The sequence below is a fragment of the Arvicola amphibius genome, chromosome X (genome assembly GCF_903992535.2).
Source record: "Arvicola amphibius chromosome X, mArvAmp1.2, whole genome shotgun sequence".
In the NCBI taxonomy this organism is placed as follows: domain Eukaryota; kingdom Metazoa; phylum Chordata; class Mammalia; order Rodentia; family Cricetidae; genus Arvicola; species Arvicola amphibius.
Window position 1 is genome coordinate 54370160 of NC_052065.1, and position 24348 is coordinate 54394507.

The 24348-nt window shown below is 44.1% G+C and overlaps 1 protein-coding gene across 1 annotated transcript in view; it reads left to right on the forward strand.

The window, feature by feature from the left end:
• Positions 1–4123: 4123 nt before the first annotated feature.
• Positions 4124–24348, forward strand: part of Msn (moesin) — a 69814-nt gene continuing 49589 nt past the window's right edge. Inside the window, exon 1 of the mRNA XM_038316166.1 lies at positions 4124–4304. Within this exon, the coding sequence (XP_038172094.1) occupies positions 4293–4304 (12 nt within the window). The 5' untranslated portion in view covers positions 4124–4292. The remainder of the gene's footprint in view (positions 4305–24348) is intronic.

A 24348-nucleotide genomic window follows, 5' to 3' on the forward strand; every position in this document is an offset into this window, starting at 1 on the left:
TGTGCCCAGCTTCTAGCCAGGCCATTAGGTGCTGTACTGATACAAATCATCAAATGCACCTCTTTCCTGACTATGCCTGTGGCAGCTTGGGACTGAGGTCATGGGTTTAGGCTGTTGGAAAGAAAATAGACTTAAATTCACACAACCCAGGCCCGGCTTCTTATCTTATTACTGAGAAACCATGTGATTTTCCAAAAGGTACTTTATTTCCCGGACTCTCAATCTCTTCATTCCAAGCTTGGAAAAGTCTTTTCTGATGCAATGTGAGTTACTAAATGGCTTCGCTAATACTCACTATATGGTAGATAGCGTTTTCTCTGCGGTCATTCAAACGCTGGTTTTTGTTTCCAAGAAAAGAGTACCCTGTTCCTTTGGTTTGTATTCCCAGCCACATTGTGACACAGGGTGAACTTTATCTGTGGGGTGACTGCAGTATATTCTTTCAAAGTACTGCCTGGTTTCAGAATGTATACACCTACACACACACCACATCCCCCCCCATCAACACCCATAAGCTCATGCACAAAAGAAGCTGGGTAGCATGTTAAGGAGCTGAGCAAACTACTTAAAAGGCAAGGCAGGCATAGGAATCCAAGTGGAGTGGGAGAGGATGCCGAAGGGTGGGGGAAGGCAGAAGCATGAAGGAAGACGTTATAAAGAGGCTGAGGGAGATGGATAGGATTGGTCCCAGGCGAGGAGAGACTGCAATAGTGCAAGTGCAAATTTTGATGGTCAGAACTATAGAACTGTGGCAAGTCTTTTCTAGCCTGACTATATGGCTGATTTATGTAAATGCGTACCGCAAGATCTCTGGCTGATCTGGGCGCTCACTAATTAATTATCTTGGCTGGCCGGCCAAAGAGCTTCTTGGATCTACTTGTCGCTGTCCTGTCCTCATGCACCTTCTTGCCAGGCTATTAGGGGATGGGGGAATTCAAATTCAAGTCCTCATGCTTATCGGGCAACCATTTTACCAATGGATCCAACTCTCAAGCCCCTAAATCTTATTCTTACTCTCCTGTTCCTTGACTCTGATGTCTCCAGCTTTCTTGGTCTAGAATGCTCCTGCACTGCATCTCCTCATAGTGGCCCTTGCCTTGCATTACTGTTTGATGTCAGACTTGCCCAACCTTCCTTGAATGGTAGGAATTTACCTCATCTAAAACCTCAGATCTCTCTTTTCACACTCCCTATTTCTCCGTGGGGAGCCAATCTATGTGTGGACAGCTAGAGTTTATTCTCATGTCTTTTTCTCCAGAAAGACTGGCATAAGCCAGATCATATAGAAACTTAATTGTAGGGATTAATCTGGTCCCGGAAAGACTGGTATAATTCTCAGGTCACATATGATCACAGGAAATGGCTGCATGGGGGGGAAGAACAGAAGTATTGATCATGGGAACAAGGAGTTGGTATACAAAGAGGAAGGAAATTAAGCCGGATTTCCTTGCCTCTACTTTGCTCTGACAATAGGGAGACTAGGTTAGGAGGTCTAACCTCCCAGTAACGTCCAGTTGCTTGACCAAAGTCACCATCACCACTTTAACCAGCGTCTGTTAAAGTGGTGATGTGAGGATGTGGGCTTTACTTCACTGGCTCTTTTTCGTCCCTGATTTTAACCATCATTTTTTTTCTCACTTGTACTATTGCAATCTCTCCTCCCCTAGGACCAATTCCACCCATCTCCCCCAGACTCTTTATAATGACTGCCTTCCCTCTTCCGCCTTCCCCCACCCTTCGGCATCCTCTCCCACTGCACTTGAATTCCTATGCCTGCCTTACCTTTCTAGTAGTTTGCTCAGCTCCTTAACATGCTACCCAGATTTTCTTTTCTTTTCTTTTCTCTTCTTTTCTTTTCTTTTTTTAACAGGAAGGTCTTTTCTCATTTGCCGTAGTATTTATTATCATTATAAGGAAGCATCAAAGAATCATGAACAATTATTAGTGATGGGAAAGCCACAGCGGTAACTGGATAGACTCCCCTAACCATGTCCTATGGCTAGTCATCAGAAGGATAAGGATAAGGCTGTATTCTAACTCCATATGGTGGCAGATGAGCATCAGTGTCTATGGTTTCAATTGGCACATCTCAGCCACCATGCCTTTCACTTCTCTCACCATGCTTAGAATGGCTGTCTGCATCTTCTTTATTTTTCGTGTGAGGGAAAAAAATGAAGTGAAGGGGGCACAGAGGAGAGGAAGAATAAGAAGGAGAGTAAGGGGAAGAAGAAGAAGGAGAAGAAGAAGTAGTAGAAGCCGTGAGGAGAAGAGTAAGGGTAAGCGCTCCCCACCTTCTCTTTGTGCATGTGTTTGCAGGGAGTAGATGGGGAGGGTGTGGTGTGGCTGTGGGTGTGCACACACACATGGGGCTTAGGGAATGGCATACTGGGGATTTCCACTTTCCACAAAGTTGAACTAGTCTGTCGTGAACTTATTTTATTTTAGGTATTTATTTTAGCGCCAAAATCCTTTAGGTTCTAGGTGGACATGCATGAAGAAATCAGTAAGTTCCTTTAACTTTGTGTGTGTGTGTGGGGGGGGGGGAAGGTCCACGGGCCATGGCAGTATCAAAGACTGTGATTGGATATTATTTCTACTCCTGCTACCAAGGTCTTCTGAAAGGTGCTGCTCCTCCTTGGGGCAGATACTCAGGTTTTGTCAGAGGACACTCTTTTTCCCCTCCCAGCACCTGGCAGTGAACTCTGGTATCACTTTCTTTTTTTCTGTGCAGGCTACTTCTTTCTCCTCCTTTTATAATGTTTGAATGGGAAAGGACCTTGGAAACCCAGTAGTTTGGTCATTGTTACAGAAGGGGAAGGGACTTACCCAAGAGAGCGCAGAGGACACAGAGTGAGTTAATGGCAAAACTATGATTTGAAGCCAGGTGGGTGTTCTGGTTGTCTTCTTCAAATGACCTTTCCACTATTCTGCATTTGGGTCTCCATCATCGAGGCATATGGTACGTTACCTTATAAAAGACACACAATCCCATGTTCCTGTACAGTTGTCAGAACAGGAGTGTATATCTCATCTGAGACTTATACCCTTATCAAAAAGTGAATGTGAGTCTGGTGTTGGGGTACATACCTGTGATCCCAGCACTAGGGTGGCAGAAGTAGGAGGCTCAAGTCAATGGGTTACCGCTACTACTCTGTGTTAAACAACAACAAGGAAATGTGTAGAAATGGTGGCACACACCTGAAATCCAGTAGAGACAGTAGGATTATTAGTTCTAGACTAACCTAAGATAATATAGTAGGATTGTGAGTTCAAGACTATCCTAAGCTACATAGTGAGTTTAGGTGCCAGCTCCAGTGACAAACAGATCAAATAAAACTAATGTGTTGGGGGAAGGGCTAAAGAAAGGATTGGTGTACTAATCTGAGTAGAGTTGAGACTGGGAATAGGAGGAGAGAAAGTGAACTTAAAAGACAGATATTTGGAAATGATCTCAGTTCTGAAGAACACGAGGCCCAAAAAACGTAGAAGGAAATGTGCCAGGTGAAAGGAGTCCTGTAGAAGGGAATGGAGTGTTGAGGAGGAGCTGAGGCAATTTAGTCAAGAGAAGTTTCCTGAGGAGCAGGGGAACTCTGAAGAGCTGTTATGGACAGCAGAGGCTTTGTTGTGTTCACAGGGAGCTTAGATGAAGCATGATTGGAAGTCATAGAGAAAAAGAGTTCAAACGTACACAGGGGTAACTTTCTAATCAGCAAGAAAGCTTAGGGAGGGAACAGGCAGCTCTAACGGGCAACTGGTGACCCAATAGTGGTAACTCACAGTCAAGGGCTGCACCAGCAACTGCTAGGGTGTGGCCCCCCAGTAATGCTCTGGCTCAGACTGGGGGCGGAGTCTGATGGTGGAAACTTGAAGGGTTAGGGACAGTGAGAAAGGTGGGAGGGGGCAGAGTGGGCCTGGGTGGGGCGTGGGAGTCCTTCCTGGGACGTTTGGGACCCTGGCCTGTCCCCCCACGTGGCCGGAGTGGCTGCACTGGGCTGGGCCATGCTGGGCGGGGCGATGCCCGAAGTCGCGGGCAGGCGGGAGGGAGGGCGGGGAGAGGCGCGGAAGCCAGGCCACATAAAGGAGCGAGCGGCGCAACGGGGGCGGCTCTTTCCTGGGTGGGGTTTGTAAAGTCGTGGCCCGTTAGCAGGAAGCGGAGCAGTCGCCCGACACTAGAGTGGGACCCAATCTGAGCACCCGGCTCTCCCGAGTCCTTGCCGAAGTGTACTGCGCGCTCAGAACAGCCCGACAGTTTCTAGCCAAACTTCACCAACTCCTCCGCCTTTGCCGCCACCATGCCGAAGACGGTGAGTGCCGGGGCACCGACTCTGTCGGTCCTGGGGGCTCCAGTTTGACCTTTGCAACTCTTTGCCTGGGGGCTTGCCTGGCCACAGGCCTGCCGGGGATGCCAGGCTGTCCCTCAAGGTCCTAAGAAGGAGAGGATAATGGGGTCCTGATTTGAGCGCTCTAGACGGCGAGGGGGTGTCCGAACTAGAAGTGTGGTTAAGGAGGGGCTAACCTTTCTTAGGGTCCAGCTCCCCGCCTCTGGGATGAGGCAGTGGAAACTCAGGGTTTTTGGGCACTGGGAAGAGACTCTACTTTGGAGAATATTTCCCCGGCCCAGGAATTGGCGCTTTTCTGAAGTAAGGCTACTACTGTCCCAGAAGAGCCCCGTGGTAACAGAGAAGCGGGGAGGAGAGAGGAAGTTGCTCAGGGCGGATCCCGCACGCCCATCCACCTTTCCCACAGCCGCCTCCCTTCTTCTCGACTCCTGCTCGGTCCCATTCCACCGCTCCTCCGCTCAAACTGCTTTCCCCTGGGAGATGAAGGGGATGTAGGGGGGCTCATCTGCTGGGTTCCTTCCTTTTACCCAGGGGTGCAAACACTTCACTAGGCACAAGTCTGTGGAGGGGCCCACTCAACCTACTGGAAGAGAGGGCAGGTTTCTCTTCCTCTACGAAATCCCTGGTAGACACAGTGCCTCTCTATCCCCTCAGGACTGTTGTATGAGGTACGGGTTTTCTCCTGTGGGGGCCACACCTATCTAGTGTAGTGGCTGATTAGAGATCTGGTCTCCACCCCACTGGCTGTTGCTAGAAGAGCAGAAGCCTCCAGGGAGTGAGGCCTAGGGGGGCCGGATGCCCAGTAGGGAGGGGTGGGGGAGGGGTGTGCTTGACTAATGAGCTCTGCTTGCTTTTGTGCAAGTCACGCCAGGTCCTTGTTCATGAAGGCCCGATGACCGCCGTGACTTGAGTCTCTTAGATGAAGGAGCTTGCTGGGCTCCTATGTTGTATGTTGCTAGCCCATCAATCTTCCTGGGACTGCGTGAGCCTGGTGGAGCTCAGATAGAGACCAGGATGCTTAAGAAGGGATGAGGGCCCCTGGGAGGAGAGGAGAGTGAATAGCTTGGAGGGAGGCCTTTGTGTCTCTACTGAGGTTTAGCTTCCACCTTACTCTATTTCAGCTTCGCTGCCCGGTCGTTCTTTCCTTCATAGAACTAGGTCCTTAATGAGCACAAGTTTGTTTTTAATTTTTAAATTTAATTTTTTGAGACAGAGTCTCATGGTCTTATGTAAAATTATACTTGTGAAAGCCTATACATATGTGAAATTATACTTCGTTCTCATACACTGCCCTCCTGCCATCTCCGTTACCCCCAGATCTCTGGCAGGTTCTTTTCCTCCCCTCAATCATGCCTTCTATTTTCTTACCACACATATTCCGTTGCTGGGCTTCTTGGTTCTGTCTCTTTTTGAAGCAGGATCTCACCCTATAACTTAGGCTGGCATGGGACTCCACAAGTAATGCAGATCGGTCCTGAATTTTTGCCAGTCTTCCTGCCTCGGCCTCCACAGTGCTGAGATTACAGGCTTGTAAACAAGACACCACACTCCTGGCTTGTTTTGGTGGAGGTCTGATTCTAGCCCAGGCTGGTCTAGAACTCACTTTGTAGCCCGAGGTAGTCTTAAAATCTCTTGGAAGTCGTCCTGCCCCACACTCCCAATTGCAAGGATTGTAGGTTTGAGCCGTCACCAAACTTGGCTGCTACTCCTTCTCTATTGTGTTCTTAACCATTTACTTCTAAACTATGGAAGACACAGAATGAGGGTGTAAAATCAAATGCCTTCATTTGTATTAGCCATGAGTTTCACTGTTAGAACCAATTTTTCCTAGCCAGGCCAGCCTGCATTAAATCTGTTGAAATGAGACTTTCTTGGACCGTTGTCTGGTTGCTAGTTTTCTAAGTCTTGTCTTTGATGTTTATCGAGACAAGGTCCCACATTGCAGCACAGGCTGCTAAGTCCTAGCTGTCTTGACCCAGTCCTAGGAATGCTAGGGTCACGGGCTTTCACAATATGGTCATCCCATCTATCCCTTCTGGAGAGAAAGCAATTCTAAATTCAGATGTCTTTCCTGGGACTTGGAGAGGTGGCTCAACAGCTAAGAGTTCACGTTGCTCAGCATTGGGTCTCAGTGCCCACATGGCAGCTTAAAACTGTAACTCCAGTTCTAGGGTTTCTGACTCCCTCTCCTGGCCTCCTTGGGCATCAGGCACAAATATGGTGCACATACATACATGCGGCCCAAACACTCATGCACAAAAAAGAAACCCCTTTCTTTCTTTCTTTTCCTTTTTTTTGAGACAGGGTTTCTCTGTAGCTTTGGGGCCTGTCCTGGAACTAGCTCTTGTAGACCAGGCTGGCCTCGAACCCAGAGATCCACCTGCTTCTGCCTCCCGAGTGCTGGGATTAAAGGCATGCGTGCCACCACTGTCCAGCTTAAAACTTTTCTTTTGAGAAGGTTTTTCCCTTTCACTCCCATCTTTATCTTTAAAAAAATTCAAAGATTTTGGATACTCTTTTGGATTCTCTAAAAAGAGATGGTGAATTTTCAGGGTCTTGAGATTTTTTCTTTATTTTAAGCTTTATGATTTATTAAGTGATACAATTTATTTATTTACTTACTTAACTGGTTTTATGAAACAAGGTCTCATATATGCCACACTAGGCTGAACTCTGATGCTTTTGCTTCCACTGCCCACCCAAGTGCTGGAATTTGAGGCATATGCCACCATACTTGAACAATTACCAATTCCAGTTTTTCCCATGGTATAGATGAAGACATTGAAACTTGCGGTCGGGGAGGACCGACCACGAGTGAGGCAGCGTACCAACAGGAACGCTCCAACTTGAGTCTAGGTCTACAGCCGTCAGACTTGGAAAATCCTGTTTGGTTTACTGGGATTCTAACTTTAGAGCATCAGCAGGCGAGGGAAAAGGTGATCAGTGGTCGTTTGATGCTATCCTCCAGGATAGCAGATGTGGAGCCCAGCTCCTTGAAGTATTCGAAAATGTCTGGCTCTGCATTCAGCTAAACTTTAACAGGGGCTAAGAACTGTTTATTTTCTTGCCATTCCTAGCATTGCTTGAGCCACTGAAGTGGCACTAAAGTGGTACTTGGCGAATAGGGGGCAGAATTTCAGGCTTCTAACCCTTGAACCAGCCCTGCCTGGACACTCGAGGGTGGGGCGAAGGATCAGGAATGAAGGCTGTGTGAGAGGCTTCTGACTCTATCCACTGCCCCACCCCCAATATGTCTCTTGTTTTTGGAGACTGGTTCTTGCTCTGTAGCCCTGGGCGGCCTATAGGTTGGTTTTTAACCCACAGTGGTCTTCTGGACTCTGCCTCCCAGCTTCTGGAATTACAGGTGTGAACTACCACCTGAGGCTGTTTCGTTTATTTTGAGAGAGAGTCTAGCAGAGCAGCCCAAGTTGGCCTTGATTCCAGGCCATCCTACTTTTCTGCCTCTTGAATGGTGGAATTATATAGTCTCTCCCACATTAAAACATTATTTAACTTATTTGCATTGTTATTGTTATTGGTGTGTGTGTGTGTGTGTGTGTGTGTGTACGTGTGTGTATGTGTGTGTACAAGTGGAGATGAAAAAGCAAATTTCAGGAGTCAGTTGTCTCCACTGTGGGATCTGGGAATTAAACTCAAATTTTTAGCCTTGGCCAATAAATGGCTTACCCTCTGAGCCATCGGGGAAGCCACTTGCTTTGTATTGTTTGTGACAGGGCCTTATGTTGCCTAGTTTGCGTTTGAACTGGATATATAGCCAAGGATGACCTTGACCTCTGTCCTCCCACCTCAGCCTCCCATGTGTTACAGTGTCCAGCTTTTCTCCCGCTTTTTGATTTTCCAATTTTTGAACGCTTTGTGAATGTGTAGGTGGTGGAGAACAGAACAGGAACCATCTTGGGGATTTCATCTATGCTTATCCATGACAGATCTCTTGCACAGGGAGGGAAAAGTCAAGGCACAAAATAGTCTTCACTCTCATGTTAATCTGGGGGAAAGGTTTCTCTGTGGATCAGTGATGGGGTGGTATTGACTGTTGCATTATTTTCTAAATGCCTCTATGGCAGCCTGTAAGGACAGTGTTGCCGGGCATGGTAGCTCATGCTAGTAATTGTAGTACTTGGGAGGCAGAAAAATTGTAGTGAGTTTGAGACCAGCTTGAGCGCTATAGAGTGAGGGTGTTTAAAAACTCCCCCACAAAAGGTTGTGTCTTTTCTTTGGTCTGCTTTTATCATCCAACTGCTTTGCTAGGTTGTCGAAGTGGAAGGGACATTTAGAGGTCTTTCCCCATGCTTCCAAATCTAATTCTCTATGGATGAGAAGTGATGACAGCTACAATTATTCTGAACTCTGTTCTAATAGTGTTGCTTGGCAACAGTCTTTCTTACGTCCCATTGTATATTCCTGGGAGTCCACCCCCACCCCCACTGGAATTTCTAGATGCAGAGTCCCTGGAGGGGGAGATCTGGCTACCAACAGTACTATCAAGGGTTGGGCTTTTCATGGCTATACTGGCTCTGATCTTCGAAGACAGATCTGACTCGAATCTTTGAAAGATAGAATTGAGTTTATCATGTGCTTCTTCCTTAACTCCCAATCTTTTCTCTCTGCTAACCCCACCTCATTCTTCTGTCCTGAAAGAGGGAAAACAAACAAACAAGCAGTACAAAAGTGGTCTTTTGGGGGTCTGTCCGTTGGTCAGGTCATGATGGGGATAAATGACCAACTTTGCTGTTCATCCCTCTTACTTCATGCTTGATAGAGCTGAAAAGCTTCTCAATTCCCAGTTCTATTTGTGGTATCTATTTGTGGTAGAAGAACCCTTAGTTTGGAGGGTTAGCTCAGCAGTTTGGATGGCGGGTGTTGGGAAATAGAAAGTAAAACTGAACTTAGAATATTTGTTCTCCTTCTATAGAAGAAGACGAGATGTTCTTTGATTTTTAAAGATTTAGTGTGTGTTATTTATATTTGAAGAAATAAAAACTTTGCTTGATGTCAGGTGCTGCTGCTGCTGCTGCTGCTGCATGCTTTTAATCCCAGGACTCTGAAGATAGAGGCAGGCACATCTCTGAATTCAAGGGCAGTCAGGTGTACAGTGTGAGTTCCAGGACAGCCAGAGGTACACAGAGAGACCCTGTCTCAAAAAACTAAAAAAAAAATTGGAACGTGTTTCTAGGACCTTTAAAGTTCTCTGAATGTATAGATACCTGCCAATAACTGAAATTCTAAATCTTGACTGAGTCTGTTTACAGAATTAAGCAGATATCTTTATAAAGTTTGTTTTTTGAAACCCAAAGTTTCTGTTGGTTCATAATTGACTTGAAATGTATGAGAATCTTCAGACTCAGCCTCCTAAAAGTATCTCAAGTTGTCATATTAAGCAGAAGACTTGGGGAGATTCTACTTGTCTCATTTTCCTTAACGTTTGTTAAATCTACAGGTATATACGACAGAGTTAGTATAAGTTAATTGTGTTTATCAGTGTTTCACAGCAGCAAAGACTGAATGAAACTAAAGGAAATAAAGTTCTGAATGATGAAGAAAGTCTGGGCATGGTGGTACAGGCTTGCATTCCCAGCACTTGGGAAGTACAGGCAGGATCATCAGGAGTTCAGGCATATTCCCATCAAATAGGGAGGTTGAATACAGCTTAGGCAACATGAGACATTGTCTCACAACACAACAGAAAAGTTACTCACAGTGCGCCATTAGCTGATTTCTTTCTGTTGGCTCTCATTATCTCTTCCAGTTTGTCATAAGGGACCTATACCAATAAGAGGTAACTACAGGTCCCCTTCTAATACTGATATTCTTGACAGCCTTCACGATCAAGTGGTATAGCCCTTGCTTTCCTGATTTCATATGCATTCTTTCAGACAGTCCGTAGGATTTGAGTGTCTTTGCTCTGCAGAGGGTACTGGGATGCAAAGTTGATAGTGCTTGCCAAAAGCTATTATCTTGTCTTCCTATGCTTTGCAGTATGATTTGTTGAGGACCAGTTCAGAATGTAGAGTTTCTGGTTCACTTCATGAGATCCTGCCAATGTTACTGGCATGATTACTCTTGGCTATTTCTCTGTTGAGTCTTGAGGTTTGGGCCGCTTTGTATTTTTCCTTACTAGGCAAGAAAGAAACCAAATGACCTTACATTGTGAAGGTGGTAAGTTTATTGAAGAACTCTAGAAAAACAGGAAAAGCTTTAGAAAAGTAGGGTGTGGTGGCCCATGCCTGTAATTGCAGCACTCTGGAGACTGAGGCAGGAAGATGTTGTGAGACTGAGATCAGTCTAGGCTATATAGTGAGCTCAATGTCAGCCTGAATAACAGCAAAACCCTGTCTTCATAAAGAAACAAATAAAATCTTTGTAGGTTTCCCGACTTCTTTTCTCACATTGTACAGTGCCAGCCTTATAGATTTCCTAGAATCTCACTGAAAGGTTAGGAAGATACTAGGTTCCTTTTTGCGGGGAGAGAAAACTATATTGAGACAGATTTCACATAGCCCAGGCTTGCCTTGAACTTGTGTAGAGGAGGATGTTTCTACTGCTTCTATCTCTAAGTATTGGGATTACAGGCATGTGCCACCACAACTGACTGGAAGTTATGAAGCTCTATCTCACACTTATTTCTAAATATGGTTGAGTATTTAGAGATATTTGTAGATATTAAGAAGGTGGTGAAGATAAATCTAAGGTGTATATATTACCAGTGAGCTGAAGAGTATGGGGTACAGCATTTCAAAAAATGCATCTGCACTTGGAACATCTCAGAGCTTCCTCAGCCCTAAGATCCACTTAATCTAGTTTTTTTTTTTTGAATCAGGGTTTCTTACAAGAGTATGTTGAGTTACAGAAAATCTGAGTTGGCCTTCTAGTTCAACCTTCGTATTTTCTATGAGGACACTGAAACCCACAATAAGGAAGAGATTTGAGTGGGCTGATTCTAGGTCCAGGACATCTTGCCTGATGCCACTATCAGGGAGGATGTTTAGTGTTTTCTGACTCAACGGGGGGTGACTTGACCATCATGTTAGTGACTGTACAGCAGTCCCCAGGGACTCTTAAAGATGGAGATGGTCACGTCCTGGACTTTTCTTGGGAACTCCATAGCACTTCCCAGATAGCTGTTTTATCTTGACTGTGAAGGGTTAGTAGAAGACAGATGATTGAAGGTACCTGGGGAGAGGATATTTTCCCGTTTTCCTGCTCGGGATAAGGTCTTCCTGCCCTAAAAGCCATATTTTTCTTTGACAGAGGATTTTGAGTCCAGGTTGAACTTGATCTAGTTATGTAGCTGAGGGTGACCTTTTGAATTCTGCTTCCACCTCTCCAACTCTTGGATTATAGGAGATCACTACCATGACTGAGTTTTTTGAATCCCTTAAAATTATTTATTTATTTATGTACATGTAGCTCCCTCTCTTCTTTTCCCCTTCTTCCCCAATCTGTGTGTGTGCATACCCCCCATCCCCCCACCTATGTGTGGCATTGTCTATGGCATGTATGAAGGTCAGAGGACAAGTTCCAAGAGTCAGTTTTCTCCTTCCACCAGTTTGAACTCAGGTCATTAGGCATAGTAGACCTTTTACTGGCTGAGACAACTCACTGCCCTTGTATTTTGTTCCTTGTTTTGAAATAGATCTCATGAGCCCTGGTTGGCCTTGCACTTGGCTATATAATCAAGCCTGAATTTGAACTTCTGACCTTCTTATCTCTATCTCCCAAGTGTTGGGCGTATGGACTTGTATCTCCATGCCTATTAATCTCTGACCTCTTTGAATTCAACCTTGCTCTGTCTCTTGCATTATAAGAATGCTATTGTACTTGCCTTTCTAATTTGATGCTGTAGCAGCCGTTTTAGTATAGTCTAGAGTCAACTGATCTCAGCTCTCAACACTCACCTCTGTGTGCTTTACTAGTGGGTCAAGTCTGGGGAAGGTAGTTAGCCAAAAAATGACATTTTAGGCTTTCTTAGAAAGGATGTAGTATTAACAAGTACCAACTCTAGAACTAGACTGTTTGGACTTAGATTCCAGCTATGTGACCCATGAGGTGTTCCTACCATGCACAAAGAAAGCCCTGGGTTCCATCTCAGAACTAAAAGGAAAAGGAACAAAGTAACGACCCCAGCTGTAACTCATTAGTTGCATGTGTGCATACACCGAAATACACACATGTGTGCAGGCACACCTACATGCACATATGATGAAAAATGGTTTCTTCCTTCGTGCTTCTGTTTGAATTAAGGTCAATAAATAGAACTCACTGAAGACTTTCTCTTCTCCCGTTGGCTTTGTTGTGAGAGGAGATGTTGGGGGGGGGGAGTGGAGGGATGAGTTCTCAGCGTGTGATTATGACAGACGGAGGAGTATGATGATGCTTGCTGACCAGAGCCTACCTACAGCATGGGCACCTTGGATTCTGAGACTACGATTTTGGCATAATTTTCCGAGTACTGTTCTTTGGGTATACCTGACAACAGAAATTGCAGATGTAATTTGATATAAAATTTGTGTGACTGATGAAAATTTGTATGGTACTGATTGAGGCAAATTATGGGAAGAGTTGAGGTTTGAACATTTGGCGATATCGGACAAAGTAGAGTCCTGAAAAATTACATCTTGATTATGTATTTTGGAGATAATAGAAGCCAACACCTGTGAGAGAAAATAAAGCTTATCTATGGGACATGGCCAGCATTTTCTTCTCTTTAGTTCTAGTCTCCTTTAGAAAGATAGATGAAGCCTCATTCTTAATATTTGTATGAGGCAAGGTTTTACCATGTGGGTCAGTGTCCTTCTTTTGCTTTCTGAATTCTGAGATTAAAGGCATGTGCCACCAAGCCGGGAAAAGCCATTCTTAAGATAGCTGAAGTAGTTTCTTCTCTTCTCATTTTGTTCTAATCTACCCCCATCTCTGGGTCCAGGCCTTTTTCACAAATCTCAGGCAGATTTAAGTCCATCTAAAGGCTCTTTTTTGATGGTTATAATCTTCAGTGAGTCTGTGAGATGGGGTTAGAGGTGTCAAGGGGAAATTCAGTATGATTGTCATTAGTTAGGTTGCATACATCTTTGCTATCTTCAAGGGTTTAGGATAAGCTAAACACCTAAAATCATCATAATAGACACTTACGAGGAGACTGACAAACCTGTAAGTGTTTTACTAAAACTAAAAATCACATAGCCGTTTTGTCTTGGATTTGCTCTTTCTGCAGCATGAAAATATCAGCAGCTTCAGAGATATGTAAAGGTAGAACTTCCTCCCCCATGTTCTTTATTGTCCTTGGTCCCTGGGGCATGGTGAATCTAGCATGTACCCAGGAAGAATATTGGCCATTTTGCTTCAGGGTTACTCTAATTCTCTTCTTTGGGTCCTTGGGAGGTGCTCATGAAGCGTTTGAGGTGGCTCTGAGAACACTTTTGTCTATTTGTCTTCCTGCAATAACCTAGGCATTTTCTTATGATTGGGAGTTTGCTTCCTGGCCAAAGGCCAGTTGCCAGAGGAAACCAGTGACTAAAGGCTTCCTCCCTGTGATGTCACCTTCTGGAACCATTCCTCACGATTCCCTACGAATCAAGTGACCTTATTTGGCTATTTTTGCCCCCCTCAAATACCCACCTCACCTTACTTAGCAGCGACTGTCTTCTTCAAGTTCTCGCAACTCTACCTGTAAACTGTTCTCCTTAGGTAGAGCCCTGAGAGGAGGAGAAGGAGGAGGAGGAGGAGAAGGAGGAGGAATGGGAAGTGAGGAGGATGAGAGAGCGGGTTCTGGAATGCCTGTGATTTCTCCACCCTGCTTGCTTATCTTTTCTTGCCCTCTTGTTCCTGCATAGTTACCCTTCTTTAGTTTCTTACCAAGATTTCTGACTGCTTAAGTGTGGGCTTGCTTGGCTTGAGAAGGCATAGAGGGTGGGGTCGGGCTCGAGCTCTCAGCATCTGAAAGTATTCTTTTGGAGTAGGGAAAGCCTTCCAATTAATAAGGCCAAGTCTTGGCATGTGCCTGTCGTATGCCTAGGTTTCATTTGGCTTTCTTGAGCTGAGTCAAAGGTCCACCTGCCTCTTTTCCCCAGTCCTCAGATTAGGTTCGAAGAGTCAAGCTTTTGCTGCAGAATGCTTCAGGCTCTTGTCTCATTGTCTTTTCTTTCCTGCTTTAAATTTCCTTTTCAGATGATTTTAGTTTATTATGTGTATGAATGTTTTGCCTGCCTGTATGTCTGTGCACTGCTTGCATGCCTGATGCTCGAGGAGTTCAGAAGAGGGCATCAGAGACCTTGGAACTGGAGTTAAGTATGGTTGTGAACCACCATGTGGGTGCTGGGAACTGAGCCCTAATTCCCTGCAAGAACAGCAAGTGATGGCTAAGACATCTCTCCAGTGCTGCGCCCCTCCCCTCGTTTCCTGCTTTATAGTAGAAATTGTGCAGTGGAAGCAGTAGTAGGCCGAATCAGGATATCTGGGTGACCTTGGACAAATATTTTCATGAACCATAATTTCTTTATGTGTGAGACAGATCTTCTGATAATGTGTTTACTCTTAAAGATAATAGAAAGATGATGTTTGTGTAGCAACAGAGAACAGTGAGTATTTCAAGTTGTCCTATCCCCTATTAACGTGACCTTGAGGATGTTTTCTCCCGCAGGTATCAGCAGGTAAACATTCATTTCAGGAACTCTACTGTGTGGACAGTGACTTCGGGAAACAGCTATAGACAGTGAGCCTTGGGAAGGACTTTTCTGTCCACCCTGAAGACTAGAGTGGCTAGCTAGTTTGGGTTATTGTTGACTCCAGAGAGAATCGACGACCACTGGAGTGGCTATACTTCTCTCAGGACGGGGACGACCAGGAAACAAGCCCAAACTGATTACGAATGAGATTTCCCCTCTCTTTATACAAGAGCCTTTTTGGGGCTATGGGGTTACTTTTATTTCGAGCCTTGCATTACTAAGATTTCCTCTTCTCTGAATCACGGGTGTCTCTCTGCTGCCCCTGTAGAGAGAGAACTTTATGTGTGGCATGAGGTGGAAAGAAGAATTTCTAGCCAGGGAGTATTTTCCCCACATACTCTCCGTGCTTGGTGTTGGGCTTTCAGCTGACCCCACATTCATCACCAAAGGTGATGAAATCATGAATTTGTTGTGAGGGCATGCTCCACTAATACAGCATAAGATAGCGCATGCTTTTACTTCCTCCCTAGCTTCTCTGTCTTTGGCCCAGTAGTTGCCTGTGAAACCCGCCTTGCATCTTAGCCATTTAGAAAGTGGCCCTGAACATGAACCTCATGGGCTCTGAAGTACTGGTAACCATCTTCCTTTTAGGAACAATTTTCTTAGGCAGTTTGCCTCGAGATGACTTACTTGTGTAAGGCTCCGTAATGCTGTTTGGAAGAAGTTTCTTTCCCAGCATTGAGCTGGAATGGTTTCTGGGTTGCAAAGGCAGTTCGTTTCTTCTGCTTTGTTGCCAGCTCCTCACTCTCCCATGGTCCCCATATGGGATCTACCAGTTGCAAGTGAGTGGTAGATCAAAATGGCTTTTGGTGAGAGAGCGTAGGCAAGCAGGTCACCAAGGAAAGTAATGTGTAGTTAACCCGGCGAAGAATGGCCGTATTTTTTTATTTCTTCTTTTTGTAAAATATCCCATGGCATATGAGAATGTTTAGCTTACACAGAGAACAATCCTTCAAAAATTAACTTTAACATACTAGTTCTTATTTAGATTTCTTGGCATATGTTACATTTATACCTTAGTTTTTCTATGGCACATTGATTTGAACATAAGAACTCCTATTTCTTTATTCATCACTAAAAGATTGGATAGATGCACATTTAGGATTATTTTTCTCAGTATTTTATAAATATTCTTCATATTCCAAGCTGGCCTGTAGTTTACTGTGTTGTCCAAACTGGCCTTGAACTTGGGGAAATTGTCCTGCCTTGGGCCCTGAAGTGCTGGGAATACAGATAAACATCACCACTCCTGGTCACTTTTTTTTTTTATAAAACAATGGGCGTTTTTTTGGGGTTGGGGTTGTAGCTCAGTTGGTTGAGTGCTTGCTTTGCATGCAATAAGCCCTGGGTTTGGTTCCTAGTGCTGCGTAAGCTGTGAGTTTGATCCCAAGCACTGCATAAGATGGGGGCAGTGGGTATATGCTGTAATGACCAGTCATTTGGGTGGTGCAGGGCCAAGGACTGAGTGTAAGATCATCCTTTGCTTCAAAGTGACTTTTAGGCCAACTTAAGGTACATGACACCTGAACTAAAAAAAAGAACATTTTAATGGCTTTACAAAATTCCATCCAATGACTATGTGTTTCTGTAGACGTGTTGTGTTTCCAAATTTTTTTTACTTCAGTAAACTTGTGGATTTAAAAGCTTCTAGCTTGCCTTACCTCAAGAAGTGGCTATCTCCAGATGGAGATTGTTAGAGACATACAAAGTTGTACAAAATTGTAGTCAGACTTTCCTTTGGGTTGCCAGCTCACAAAAACGACATGGAGGCTTATTATTAATTATGAAAGCTTAGCCTATAGCTCAGACTTGTCCCACTAGCTCTTGTAACTTAATCCATTTATATTAATCTATGTTCTGCCTTGTGTCTTTTTACCCCTCTTTAATCTTGCACCTCCTGTTTCCTCTCTGTGTCCTCTGGTGTCTCTCCTGCTCCTCTCTGTGTTCTCTGCTGTTTCTCCTGCTCCTTGATTCATTTCCTCATCTCTCTCTACCTGGAAGTCCTGCCTAGCTAACTAGCCATTCAGCTCTTTTTAAAAGTGTCTTGGCAAAAACACTTCTTCACAGTACAAAAAAGAATATTCCATAACACAGCATTTCTTTCTTTTCTGTTTGATACATGATCTCTTTCTGTCAGCCCATTGTAGCCTATGCTCAATGTGTAGCCAAGGATCCAAGGATGACCCTGAGCTCTTTATCTTCCTGTCTCCATCTACCAAGTGCAAGGTTACATGCCTGTACCACCTTACTTATAAATCTCTATGCCCAACTTGTGTTTGAAATAGGATGCCACTTTGTAGTCCAAGGTGACCTAACATACAGTGTAGCCCAGGTTGACCATTTTCTTGCCTTAGCTTCTTCAGTAGTAGGATTCCAGGTATGTGCTACTGTACTCAGCATGGGCAATCCTTCTGAAAGGTTTTAAGTCAGCAGTGGACATAGAGAGGGAGAAACAGCAGAAGTTTATGTAAGTGATTCTGCATGACACATGGGAGGTACTGGTAATAGACAAAAGACTCTCTCTCTCTCTCTCTCTTTGTCTGTGTGTGTGTGTGTGTGTGTGTTATGATGATCTATTAGCAGCTATAATGAAGAAGGACCTGAGTCAGTACATAGAAAGCCAAACTTATTTTTGTAACCACTCACTTATTTTCTTTTAAAAGGCAATCTGTTCTTGATTCACTTGTGCTTGTTTACTGTGCCACTCCACCATGATTTTGTTTATTCGTTTCGTTCATTTGTTCATTCATTCATTCACTTATTGGTTTATTGAGACAGAATTTTAGTCTATCACCTGGGATGGCCTGGAACTCATTAGGTGTAACAGGATATTAGCCTCATACAAGTTACCCTCTTGCCTCAGCCTCCCAAGTACTGGGCTTGTAGATATGAATCACTGTGTCCTGTTACTAAGCGGCCTCTTAAAGGTCTATCACTTGTGTTACTCCTGTCCTAACCCTTTCCGAATGCAGAGATGCTGCAGCTTTCCTGAGGCCCTCATGGGACCCTCATAGCCTAGTTCTTTTTATAAGGATGTCTTTGTAACATAGTTCCATCTATTCGAACATGGCCCTGCTCAAGAATGATTCGAGATGGGAAGTGCTCTCTTTAGCAGCAGGTGAGTGTGCTAGAGAAGGGTTGCTCACCCTCGTTTAGATAAAGGTAGAAGGATTTGTAGAAGCTGCAGTGAAACTGGGACCCTTCCAGGTCTCCTCGCCCCAGGTTCTGCTATGGATTCTTAGAACAGTGTTAAGAAGCCTGCTCATTCCAGCTGTGATGGGCAAACAGTTTAGGGGGGAACAATCCAAGCTGAGTTCAAGGTCTTTGGGGGATAGGTACTCTTTTTTCTTTTTTTTTTTTCCACTAGGGTGTCATGTATTGTTGCCCAACCCGGAAATCTGTTTGTAACTAAGGATCGCCTTGAATTCCTGATCCTCCTGCCTCCGTGAGCCAAGTTTTGGAATTATAGGCGTGTGCCACACATCTGGTTCATGCAGTGCTGGGGATTTCACCAAAGGCTTTGTGTATGCTAGGCAAGTACTTATCAATTGAGCTACGTCCCTTAGCTCTGGGTAGACATTCCTGCTACAGCACGCTTTATGTCTTTACCATATTCTACACATAGCCTTTTGCTGCTCTTTTGTTTATTTGCAAGCCTGGACTTTACCCTAGGATTTGTGTCTTGTAAAGAAGCACATTATTTTAATCCGTGAATAATATCTTGGTCAACTGTAAAACACAACGGGAAGGGTCTTGTTCAAAGACTAATAGTAGGGCTGGGGCTATAGCTCAGTAGAGTGCTGGGGTTCATCAGTAGAGTTCTGGGTTTGATTCCTAGCACTGCATAAATCATGTGTGGTGGTATACACCTATAGTGTTAGCATGCAGGTGGTGGATGCAGGAGGATCGGAAGTTCAAGGTCATATACAATTGAGTTTGAGAGCAGTTATAATAGGTGAGACCCGGTCACAAAACAGGGTCAGAAAAGTAAAGTCAGGCAGTTCAGTCAGTTGCAGGAGAAGTGTTTTTGAAGTTGAGACCACTCTCAGGATTACATTCTTCATACTGTATTAGCTGAAACCGCTAGACCAGCTGTTCTCAACCTCCCTAGAGCTTTATCCTTTAATAGTTCCTCATGTTGTGGTGACCCCCAGCCATAAAATTACTTTCATTGCCACTTCATAAATGTAATGTTTGTAATATAAATGTTATGAATCATAGTGTAAATAAATATCTGATAATGCAGGTTATCTGATATGTGATCCCAAAGAGATCAATACCTATGGATTAAGAACTGCTACGCTAGAGTGTAAGCTGAACCCACTTGAGTGAGATTGGTTCCCACTATCCATTATATAGCCTCTATAGCATAGTGCCTGGCATAAAATCGGTACTCAGGAAATGTTTGTTGACTAGATACATTTCACATTCATTAAATAGATATGCCAGCAAGCCAAACAGCTCCATAGTCTACTGGAAAGCACCTAGCATAGATTTCTTTGGGTCCTGGCAGAGTGGAGTGTAATAGTGCCAAGGCATGGAAAAGCAGTATCCTTGCTGTGTACCTCAGAGTGCCCATTTATCTGTGAGTATTCAGCCTGATTACAGTTAATTTCCACTCCCCCTTTCCATGTCTTCACACAGTAGTTTTCATGCCAAGGGGGAATATTGAAATAAGGCCATTTAGTAGATTCTAATAGGCAGCTGTGTGAGCATTTCAATCTGCCTTTGTGGAGCAGCCTAGAATTTGGCTGTAGCGTACATATTTGAGGCATTACCTAGTGTAAATTTTTTTGGTATGTGTAGTACTCATTATGGCACAGCCAGTAGGCAGGACTGAATTATGTAATCAAATCTGAAGAAGTTAGGGCAGAGCCAGGCATAGATGGGGTGGATAACAGGGAAACCCTGGAGATCATCTTGGAGGACCCAACAGCGATTGCTACCTGAGAGCTCAGCACTGCATACATATCTTTGCAGATTTGGGCGTGTTTTGTCAAAGTAGGATTCTTTTATGGGAAGCAGAGAGGTTTTTTTTTCCCTCACTCAATTCTGAGATAGAGATGTGGACATCATTGGAAGGTCTAGTTTAGTAGGTAAGGGTGCATGTTATAAAATAGAGCCTCTGAAGGTTATCTTGCTTTTGTTCTGTTTTATTTTGTTTTTTGAGATGGAATCTCACTAAGCGGTGTTGTATGGCCCAGGACTTGGAATGCAGACCAGGCTAGTTTTGGACTCACAGAGATCTGTCCGCCTCTGTTTCCCAAGGACTAGAATTAAAGGCACGTGTGATCACACCCAACAGTTAGTTACCTTATTATTAAGAGACCTTTCCCATTTGAATTTAAAGGAATTTTCCCATCTCTTTTGTAGTTCTGAGCTAGACATTGTGCCAAGAATATTAATAGACATAGACTATGGGATAGATTTAAATGTACATTGTCTTTATTTTACAGTTTCAGACTTGACTTTTTGGAAGTACTAGGAATTCAACCTAGGGCATCATCATATATGCCAGTCAAGCACTCTGTTTCTCAACTACATTCCTAGCACTCTTTCTGGTGCTTGTTTTTTATTTTATTATATACTATTCTTGAGATAGTTCGTGTAGGCCAGGCTGGCCTTAAACTTGCTGAGAGTTTAAGCTGAGAATGACTTTGAATTTATGATCCTCCTTTTTCTGCTTCTGGAGTTCTGATATTACATGCCTGATGTATACTTTTTATTTTGGGAGGCCTCACTAATTAAACTTAAGTAGGTCAAGCAGGCCTTGAACTTGAAATTCTACTGTTTTAGTCCACCCCCTGAGTAGCTAGGACTACAGGCACAGCTGTGAACTTGTTTATTCATTCTTTTCTTTTCTGTTAATTTGTTTATTTTTGAGGCAGGGTCTTTCTGTGTATTCCTGCCTGTCCTGAAATTCTCACTGTAGACCAAATTAGTCTCAGACTCACAGATATCCATCTGCCTCTGCCTCCCAAGTACTGGAATTAAAGGTGTGTGCCACCATTGTTTTTATTATGAAATGATTAAATTATTTGCTTTGATGAAAAAAAACACAAGCAACAAACCTAGGGCCAGGCATGGTGATGTACATCTGATCTGTAAATATAGAACTGCAGAGGCAGAAGGATTATGAGTTGAGAACAGACTAGTTTACATAGTGAATTCCATACCAACGAAGGCCACTTAGTGAGACCCTCTGTCTTAGTTTGGGTTTTTATTGCTGTGAAGAGGCACTGTGACCACAACTCTTACAAAGGAAAACATTTAATTGAGGGAAGCTTAAAATTTAGAGGTTTAGTCTATTATTGTCATGGCAGGAAGAATGATGGTGTGCAAGCAGCTACCTCTGCTGGAGAGCTAGCTAATCTACATCTTCATCCTCAGGTACTAGGAAGGTGACACTGGGCTTGGCTCCAGCATTTGAAACCTCAAAGCCCACCCCCAGTGACACACTTCCTCCAACAAGGCCTCACCTCCCAATAGTGCCACTCCCTATGAACCTGTGGGGGCCATTTTCATTCAAACCATCATACCCTCACAATCAAACAAACAAATAAAAAGAAAGACAAAATTGAAAAGAAAGGTGAATTCTGTCTTCTGTGTCTGACTACTTTTCTGAGAGGACCACTTTTAACCAATATAAATGTAGACTCGACCTTTCCTTTATTTTTTCTTTCCCTTCTTTTTTTTTTCTATTGAGTCGAAGTCTCTACATAAAGCCCAGACTGACCTTGAACTTTGAACTTTTCATCCTCCTACCTTAGCTTCTACTTAATGGATTACAGGTGTGTGCTGCCACATCCTGCTAATGTAGACTATTTTAAATACATTCTTACGAATGAACCTTTAAGCATGCATGTTGCACTAACTAATGCGTGTTCTTTTGAAACTTGCTTTGCTTCTATAGAGCTACGGGAAAAACTTCATAGGTATAGGGTAGTTATCTTGCCAAATCAGATTTTAAATTTTGAATGGGCATATTAATAAGCAAATTAAGAAATAGGTGAAACTCGGTGCATATAAAGAGTGCATATGTTTTCTCTTCATTTCTTTTTAAAATATTTGATTAAAAATTGTGTGTCTTACTGGGTGATGGTGGTGCATGCCTTTAACCCCAGCACTTGGGAAGCAGAGGCAGGAAGATCTTGGTGAGTTTGAGGCCAGCCTGGTGTACAGCATGAGTTTCAGGATAGCCAGGGCTATTAAACAGAGAAACTCTGCCTCGAAAAGCCAAAAAAAATTTTTTTTGCGTGTCTCTGTGTGGGTATGTGCATGTGAGTGCAAATGACCTTGCAGTCCAGAAGAGGGCATTGGATACCCTATAGCTGGAGTCACATGTGGTTGTAAGCTATCCAACATGTCTGCTGGGAAACAAACTCAGGTCCTCTGGAACAGTAGTGTGTACTTTTTATTTAACTGCTTAGCCATCTCTCCAGCCCCTGCCCTCATCTTTTCTTTTTGAGGCAACATCTGTAGTGACATTTCATTTGTATTTTAATAAATAAAGCTTGCCTGAAGTTCAGAAAAGCAGAACAGCCAGCTACTGGCTCTTACCTCTACCTCAGTCCAAAATGGCGATCCTGCCTCTAGTAATCTCAGAATGAGACAGTGAGTGAGAGCTGTCTCTTCCCATTTTACATTCCTCTCTAGTGCTGGGATTAAAGGCATGCACCACTACCACCCAGTTTCTGTGGCAAACTAGTGTGGCTACTGTGATTAAGGGTGTGTGTCACCACTGCCTGGTCTGTAAGACTGACCAGTGGGGCTGTTTTATTCTCTGATCTTCAGGCAGGCTTTATTTATTAAAATACAAATGGAATGTCACTACAAATGTCTCAACATAGTCCAGGTTTGGCCTCCTGTGGGCAGTGTAGGTGAGGATGACCTTGAATTTAGGCTCCACCTTCTCAGTGCTGGGATTTCAAGGTTGAGCTACGATGCTGTGTGTGACCCACACTCCTTATCAAACGGGAAATAAAATATATCCTGAGCACTTGTTTGCCTGGGAGAAAACATGCACTGACAGTGGGATTTGTGGCCATTTCTACCGCAACAAAGGATATGGAGAGTTGCTTCCCTTCCTGTGCTCATCCTGAAGGAGAAATTGTTGTGGTTTCACGCATATCTAAATGCTCTGTGAAGTACGCGTTGGTAAGGCAACTCACATTCCTGTGCATAAAATGGCCTCTTCCCCTGTTTTGCGGGTTTCCAGTTTGGAGTCATTTGTTTGTAGGCAGCACCTAGATGAGAAGCCTAGTTCTCGGAAGACTGCAGGAAGACGAAGCTGTGTGAGATGAAAGAATCAATGGAGTCCATCTTTATGTGTGATGGTGGGTACTTGCCTTTCAGGCTCTAAAGAAGACTGGTAAGAAGCCTGTTAGCAGTGAAACAGCTAAACCTTCTCCCCATTTAACATGCGTACTAGGGATCTCCTCTTTGTGGCACTAGAGCGGGCTTTGCAGAGTGCTCCCAGGGGCCTGTGTCAACAGTTGAGGGAGACAGTCACTTGTGAAACACAGATGTAGGAGTAAACAAACAAGCAAATAGATAAATCCAGCCTCTTTGTTGCTAGTCCTAGTCTTAGAAAGTTGCTCATTTGAGAATACTGATAATTTGGAGATGCCAAGCCAAAAGAGGAGAAGCAGAATTACCTCCAACGCTGCCTTCCTTCTTCCCACTGTAGTAGACCCGCCTGACTTCTGTATTGTCAGTTGCCAGGCTTCCCCAGTGTGTGGAGAAGACCTTCAGTTTGCCCCCCTTTTAATCAAGCAACCTCCCCCACCAGAGGCTGACCCCAGGCTTTGCTGGGCCTCCAGGCCATTGTAGGCCTGATTACTTTCCCCTTTAGACAAACAGGAAGTGGCTTACAGACTGAGTATAGGAACTTTCTGACTTCTTGTGAAGCACAGAAAGCAAAGGTCAGAGATCACTTCCCAGAAAGAGAAAGGGAAGGGCATTTTTCTTCCTTTCTTCCCTCCCTCCACCTCTCTCTCTTCCTCCCTCCCTCCCTTCCTCTGCTTCCCTCCCCCTCCCCCTTCCCCTCCGCACTCCTCCCCTCTTGCTCCTCCCTCCCTCTCTTCTTTCCTCCCTTCACACAGTTTTAGTAAGTAGCAGTGGCTGGTCTAGAACTCATTATGCTCACTATGTAACCAAGGCTACAGGTTTGTGGTGTTCCGTCATGCTCAGAAAGAACCATGGGTTGGGATTGTGTGTGTGCGCGCACATGTGTGAGAGAAAGAGGGGGGGGGTGCTAGGGATTAAAC